This window comes from Odontomachus brunneus, unplaced genomic scaffold, assembly GCF_010583005.1.
Source record: "Odontomachus brunneus isolate Ranch 3 - 2012 unplaced genomic scaffold, Obru_v1 Obru_scaffold_065, whole genome shotgun sequence".
Classification (NCBI taxonomy): domain Eukaryota; kingdom Metazoa; phylum Arthropoda; class Insecta; order Hymenoptera; family Formicidae; genus Odontomachus; species Odontomachus brunneus.
The window spans coordinates 282,696-290,628 of NW_022639515.1; the positions used below are offsets into that span (position 1 = coordinate 282,696).

The 7,933-nt window shown below is 44.6% G+C and overlaps 1 protein-coding gene across 1 annotated transcript in view; it reads right to left on the reverse strand.

The window, feature by feature from the left end:
- The window catches only part of LOC116846512 (Down syndrome cell adhesion molecule-like protein Dscam2), a 109,486-nt gene extending 101,963 nt beyond the window's left edge, over window positions 1–7,523 (reverse strand). The window contains exon 1 of the mRNA XM_032820440.1: window positions 7,128–7,523. Within this exon, the coding sequence (XP_032676331.1) occupies window positions 7,128–7,149 (22 nt within the window). The 5' untranslated portion in view covers window positions 7,150–7,523. The remainder of the gene's footprint in view (window positions 1–7,127) is intronic.
- Window positions 7,524–7,933: the final 410 nt, after the last annotated feature.

Here is a 7,933-nt window from a genome sequence, read left to right on the forward strand (position 1 = left end):
CTCTCTCTCTCTCTCTCTCTCTCTCTCTCTCTCTCTCTCTCTCTCTGTCTTTCTCGTTCTCTGGCTCTCTCCTTCTTCCTCTGCCCATCGCGAGATTCATAAAATTCTTACGAGGACATTCACGAGATTCGTACAGATGAGTTATTAATTATTACCGTTTTTATGAAAGTGTTTGCGACGAATCACCGCGGCGGCGCGCGCGCGCGACTCCTCGTAAAGCACTTTACGAGCCGTGATTATGCGCGAACGCATGTCCCTTCTCGTCTCCTTCCTTAAGTGCGGCGCGAAATATTCGCGAAATTGTAAGCAGAGTACGATGATCCCCTTACATAAAATCTATAACACACGAGGGTAACGCTCTCGGACGACATGTTCATTACTCGCATCACTCGTCGCCTTTGTCATCGCGCGTGATTCTTGCGATTTAATGAAACGGATCGCGGATGCACACGGATTCCGCACACTCGATATCTTTGACACGAGATTTGCCGAAATGTTGCAAGCTTACATATCCGCCTGGTCATATCGTCGCGCGTAAATTTGTGAGACACGTACTGATATAACGCACTTTTACGTCGGCCATGACGCTGCATCTAGACGAAACATGTAAGATTAAAGAACAATAATGTGCGGGTAAGACCCAAGAGTCAACTGGGACATTAATTTTCTACACATGTGTTTGTACACTTTCTTATTTATGCACAGAAATTACTTTTCTCTCTCTCCAAACTCTCCTCACGCTTGAAAAAAATATTCCCTCAATTATCTCTACTCGCCGTAAAGATCTCTATCGCCCGTATAGTCTTTGTTTGCTTTGTATTATTCACTTGATATAACATTTCAAAAATACTTTAAAAGACACGAGTTGCAAGCTTTTCGCGAAGGACTCTCGCGAGAACGGCGTGCATTGGTTACTCTCGCGACAAGGAATCTTTGCAATTAATCTTAGTTCCATCCGGGGAGGCGTCCGCGTTGTTTTATCAACGACAAATAGACCGACGTTTTGACCCGACGACTCTCCGATCGGGGCTCGAAATAATTGAAATTTAAGACGCGAAACGAGCGGTACGGACGGTGACTCTTCCTCGTCGCTGCCTCGACTCGATTCGATCCAATTAAGCGCGGCCCCGAGGGCCCCCACGGAGTGCTGTCGGGAACTTCGATTCCCTTTTCGTTCCTCCCTTCCTCTTTCTCTCGCACTTTCTCTCGCACTTGCTCTCGCACTTTCTCTCGTCTTGCCGGGGACCTTTACCGCGTTAAGGAGACGACATTCGAGCGTGAGCAAAAACCGTCCGAGACGAGACGAAACATCCCCCGTCTTCCTTCATCCCTCGCGTGCTTGCACTTTCTATCTCTCTCTCGCTCTCACTCTTTCTCACCGCAATACTCATTACCTTAATTACATTCGGAACGTAAACCACGTAATCAAAGAGGAGAACAGTTCCAGCCGCTACTCGCCAAGAAGAGCGAATTTTTCGCGATTCGCGAAGCTTCACGAAGCGAAACAACGTATGACTATTTCGGTCGTTCCTTCTATGTCCTCGTAAGATCCGACATCGATATCTGGCTCGTGACGAAAATACTTCACCGCGTTCTCGACGTGTTCCACGAAGTGTTCTCTCGTCAGAATGTATCTCTCAACTCGCGCGCTTGCTGAAATACGATAAAGCTCGTCGACGATTAAGAATTATATTTGTGTAAATATATCTCCAATTAATTTTATCTATTGTTCGTATACTCAATAGAAACAAATAATTTCAGTACATGACGTTTTACATGACGTTTGTTGAGAAGGAATTAAAGTTAGCATTTATTTTTAATACTGGCGTCAGGAGTTCGCCAGTAAAGCCTCTTAAAGTTCGCAGCAACGATCCAAAGATATTTTTAGGAAGGAGGCAGGAATGTTCAATCGAAGCGACATGTGTCCTCAATTTGTACACGCGACTCCTCGGCATTGATATGACCAATATGGCGAAGTCACAAGCGGGATGTTCCCAAGATTCTCCTTCCGCCTTATTCTTGTTTCAGTCTTGAGGTCGACATTTAGTCTCCGTAGGAACAAACGGGCAAACGCGAACTACAAGTAACGTCACTTCCATTAATCTTCCTCCCTCCCGGATTAGATCCAACCTAAGGGATTCTCACGATCTTGTCTCGACCGAAATTACGATCGCGACCTCTTCGTGACTCCGCATCATGAAAGCTGATTGAATCCCGAAAGGGAACGGCGGAGAATAATCGAAATTAGAATACATCAAATATCCAACAAAAACTGTATACCGACGATTTGCGAGTATCGGGATGATTGCTCGTCGTTCGCCAATTAATTGCGAGAATTTTGCAATAACACGAAAATGCCGTAACGAATGTAAATTGAATTCGGCGTTTTCTGCAACTCTGCGAATTGTATTTTTAATAATTATTATTATGAGATAATACATTAATCGCGTGTGCGCATGGCGTAACTTTTTCTCATTTTTTATCTCTCACGTGCGTTAAAATATTAAAAATTGTCTAATAATTCCGCGAAAGCTCGCGATGCGCGTTTTGTGTTCCACGCACTCTAATTTCCACCAATTGGGAAGCCCTCTGTATGCATATATGTGCGTGCGTGTGTATATGTGTGGGCGCATATTCGAGCCACGGAATTGACGATGAGCGATGAACAATAGTACAACAAAGGGTAATAGATAGCAATGAGGTATTGTTCCGTGTTGCTTTCAACAAGTCCAATTAAAGCACGTCCTTCCGTCAGCTTAAAGTCGGGACACGATGTAGTGTTTTTCCAACGGCGATGAATGGGACACACGCGGGAAATAGTGCATCCTAGATTTCAATAAAGTCTCGTTACTGCCACACGCGCGTGTCCGCTATAAATTACTGCCCTTCCGGAATTCGCTCCACCTATGACGTAGAGCGCACGCGATTGTACATCGCGTAGAATAATTAAAATATAACAAATCAACAATGTGCGCGGCAAAATGTATCGATTCTCGGCCCTTTTCTTTCGCGTTCGAACAATATATCCGCCGATATATACATAGGATTCGACAAAGCACTAGACATGTATAGTACCGTGATGAGCTGACAATGAGATACGTGCCTTACTCTCCTCGCCGTGGCCGATCGATCTTATGGGCGAACGGCTCGAACGTTATCTCTTGAGGGGCAATCTTTTATGTCCCAAAAAATGATACGTTTCCGCGTCTTGATGAGGTTCGAAGAGGCAGAAAATGTGAATCCAGAGTTCGTGGTGTAAACTACGCGCAGTGCGTAACGCGAGACGCGCAACGATGTTTTTCGCGTAAATTCGCGCGAGAGGCAACAGCCAGGCGGACAACGCGTTGCCCTCTCGTGTTGGGATTCTTCTTGGCCCTTGATGTTTTTTTTTTTGAAAAAAAAGAAAAAGGAGAAATTCCCCGGTCGTCGATGTGGCCGCGACGGCGGATCGATACCGGTGCGAAGACGCCGAAGTGAGGGAAAAACAAAATCTAATTAGAAATGCAGGACGGCCGCAGGGCGAGGCCGGGACCGCGCATCCGGCAAGCCGGATGTAATGCGATTACCGGCGACTGAAATTGTATTGCGAAGAATCGAATTTGCGGTCAAACAAAATGGTCAAGTGCGCAACGCTCATCGAACGATCGATGTGCGGAGCAAGCGATGCCGCTCGGCGAAACGAAATGAACAGAGCCATAAACTTCTTCGTCTTACTTCCACGCCAGTGAGATATCGCCGGCTATAGCAAATGATAAACTTGTACTAGAAGTAAGAAGGATGAGCTAGTTGGCGAGGAAGAAGAAGAGAAGAAGGAGGAGGAGAAGGAGAAGGTAGAAAACGACAGAGAATGTTAAAGAAGCTCTCGAACGGTCAATATTTGTCTGCGGTATCTTGTTATTGGCGAGATTATTGAATGTCTCGTAAGAACTACACTCGAGAATTGTCAATAAAGGAAATATCCATTGGATCCGTTGCAATAGCTTCTTCGACTATTGACGGATGCGAATAAGTCGTGACGATGTGTACCTTATTCTTTAATAACGCAGATTAAAACTCAATATACTTCAACCTTCTTATGTCTCGTCACAATCGAAATATCGAACGTCTTACTCTTTGTCTGAAGATATTCCTGAAGATGAATAGATTCCCGCTCTTCCCTAGTCGAAATTTTTATTCTACTTTGTGTATTTTGTGTGTGTTGTGTGGACCAGAATTTTCTAATATCTGTATATTCTGAAAGATTAGTGTATGTATAATATACATGGAAATTGAAATCTTATTTGACGCCTGTAAATGACGAAAAATACACAAAATATCACTTGTAAGTTCTAAAGAGGACTTCTCGGTAAAACAAGTAGATTAAATAGAATCTAAAGAGAGATTAATATAGGTTTTAGAATGTCAAAATAGACATTAAGTAGTCGAAATTAGGATCAAAATTTCGACTCGGCAAATAGATGACTGAGAAAACTGGGAGATAAGTCCCACCGTGGAGTCCGATAACCATTTTTAAGGTTATTGGCAACTTTAAAAAATATCCTTTTACCCGCGCGAGCGAATCGGGAACGCAGTCATGGCAGACAGAGGTGCTATCGTGATTATCGGCTTTGTAGCGCGAGGAAACGCATGTCATGCTTCCTTCAAAGCGATACAAACAGCAATCCTTGCCGTCGCGTCAAAGACACCGTGGAATCATGCTCGACGCGAGCGCGTTCCTACCTGGCTGACTTCTGCCTTGTGCCTCGGATCGTGCGATGAAGTCGAAGAACTCGGGCTTTCACGAGCTTGCAAGCCCGCGTACACGCGAAAGCGCAGAAAACTAGAAAGAAGAAAAAGGGAAAGAAAACAGAACGAGGACGAGAAGGGCGACGCTAGCCCCTAAAAAGGGGTGGGTCAAGTGCGTTTGAACAGACACACGACACTCGACCATCCACCTACCTCCTATCGCCGTCTTTGTCTCTCCCGACGACTTGCGTGCGTCCTCCAGCTCCGTCCTCCTCGCCCTTTGTATCGTTTTACAATAGGACGACGTAAAGATTTTTGTCCCCGTGTCGTTCCGCGAAACGAAGTGCCATTCATTTCCGAGCTGCGCAACACGCTCGCCCGCGGCGCGACACGGAGAGATATATCGGGAGGAGTTCGCAGTGGTGGCGGTGAAGGAGGAAACAGAGGAGGCGATCACGAAAAACTCGCGGAAACATTGTTGCGTGAGTGACAGGTAGCTACCATGAAAGTAGCTCGTTAAGAGTGAATATTTCAGCCGCGCGCTGCAGCGCGCAATTCTTGGCGTAGCGCAGCGTGAGAACTCGGCTGTCACAATATTGACGGCGCGTGTCTTGGGTGCGCAGGGGGGTTAGTTGTCGTAATCGGGAAATTTGATCCACGTCAAAAGTAATAACGGGTAATAATGCGGCGGAGGGTACGTGTCACGGGTACATGACGCAGAAAAGAACATTAATATCCATTTAAAGCTAATATAATGAAATTAACAATCATTGTTTCATGTACATAAGCAATTATATAAAATTCTGTTAAAAGATTCTATAAAGTCTTGGATATTCTATAAAGTTTTGGATTTCAATAATGTTACGATTTTGTTGGAATATTATAATAGTCATACAAGAAGTACAATATGATTTTTTGATAATAATGATATCTTCTCCAAACATTTAAATATTATATTTTCGATGCAATATTTTGTGCTTTCCATTCAGTAAAATCATTTTTGAATAAAGCAAACTGAGGCTAAATATCACGTATTTCAGAATTTTAAAGTTACAATTTCTCAGACAACTAATTTTTGTGACTCACATACAAACATGATATAGGCAGTCTTCTTCTGTATGTTAATGCCAGCCACGATTATACGCTTGCCAAAAGTTTCATTCTAACTAGTAACATGTTAATTTTATTCACTCGTGATAAAAATATTAATACAAAATTTCGAGAGACTCGAAAATTTACTTTGTTTAAGTCAGTTTTTTCTATTTTTCAACAGTGATATTATTACGATTTTAATGAAACTGAGGGAAACGAATATCCATGTTCTAAAAGAACCATTTCACGATTTTCTATCCGCTATTCCTGTCAAGATAAATACTAAAAAAAGCATATGAACAACATATTCCATTCAGATCCGGTCTCTTTTAATAGGAATATATTTTTCTTGGTTGAATCTTATAAAATGTATCGATGCAAGTAACTTCTTTTCATTTGACGCTATGTAATCGCACTTCAAGATATACATCCCAAAAACAAAGATATATTCCAAACGAGAATGCCCCTTTCTTTTGTGTAAAAATACGAAACCGGCACTCGTTAAAAAGGGGAGTTTATTGCGACAGCCTTTGTTGTGGAATTACGATTGGTGAATAAAATCGAATTAAGCGAACGCGGTGACGTAATATTTTGCGTCCCTCGCCGGAACAATCAGAAGCGACCGGGAAAAAAAATGCCGTGACATTCGGACAAGTTTTATATATCGTTGCGCGCGATAAATGTACAATTTAGAATGAAAAGCGTTAATTTAAACAAGAGGTAGGACTCTCACGTGTGAGAGAGATTATACAACAATGGGCTAACGCAATTTTGAGCGGAAGAGGAAAGACCGAGCGTAAATGGCCGCGGTCTTCGTACGAGAAATCACGGCGGCAGCATAAAAATGCAACGCTGGGCGATTTTACGCTTCGCACGGAGATGCTGCATCCTTCCGCACTGCGCGTCTATATATACGGTGTCCCACTGTTACCGGATAATCCATCTTTGTGGATTGCCCTAATGGCGATTTCGCGACGCGTTTTTCGCGCTGGCCGCGTTTCATCGTGAAACGCTAGAGTGCCGATATTATTTTTATTATTGACGACACTCGCGACGCGAGGACTTTGCACTCTTCGCGTCACACGCTCACGCGTTGTTCCCTTCGCGTTTTTACTTAATTACTCCGAAATGTTCTTGCAACTTCTTCTCCAACACACATAAGTCACATAAGTAGAAGTCGGTCTATAACATATGATACTAACCCGATGGGACGGAGACCTCAGGACTTTCTTCCTACCTCTGCTGTTTCTGTCACTCGTGTGTATCTCTGTTTGCGCCGTTACGTAACAAAAATATATAATCGAAATCACCTGATTTTCGGTTGGCAGACATCTCGTATCGAGCGTCGGATCAATCGTAGGAAGATAAGACAAGTCAGGGCTTCAGGAGAATTCGAGGCGAGAAGTGTCTGTCGAAAGATTCCGTGGAACCCGGAATTCCGGTGACGCGCGACTGCGAATTAATACGTCGTATTTGTTAGCTTCATCGGGACTCCGTAGTTTTCCGAGAAACGTTTGTATCCCGTGCTCCGATTGCGATCGCGATCAATTGACGAGGATCAACGCGACTCACGAGCGCCGATCGCAATCGCGACTTTGCTCTGATCGAAGGAGTCGACGGAAAGTCGCGCGTTGGCGCGGGACACCCCGTATACGCGAGAAGCCTCGACATATCTGCGATTTCGAACGTCTCCTAGCATCTCCCACATCCACGCGCATACACTGAGTCGCGTTCGTGCGCGGAGAGCAGCTCTCCTCCTAACCCGAGCCAACGGCTCCTGAAAACGAACTGCTTTTCACCGCTGTGGAAACATTTTTAACCTGGCCAGCGCGCGCGCGCGTACACACTCGCTCGTTTCTCTCTTTAAATCGCTCGGTGCCGCGGCGATACGTTAGCCTGTTCCCCGAGCGGCGGCTTCCGCCACCAGGCTCGTTTCTTTCAGCCACCATTGGGATCAGTCGCCGACGTCGCGGTTACCGATATTCCTCACGGATAATCGTCTTACGATCTTCGCCCGTTCGTCTCTTTCCCGTTGGTCCTCTTTCGATCTCCCTTTCGAGCTCCCTTTCATGCGTTGTTTGTCTCGGGCTAAGGAGGATAGAATAAGTAGGCTAAG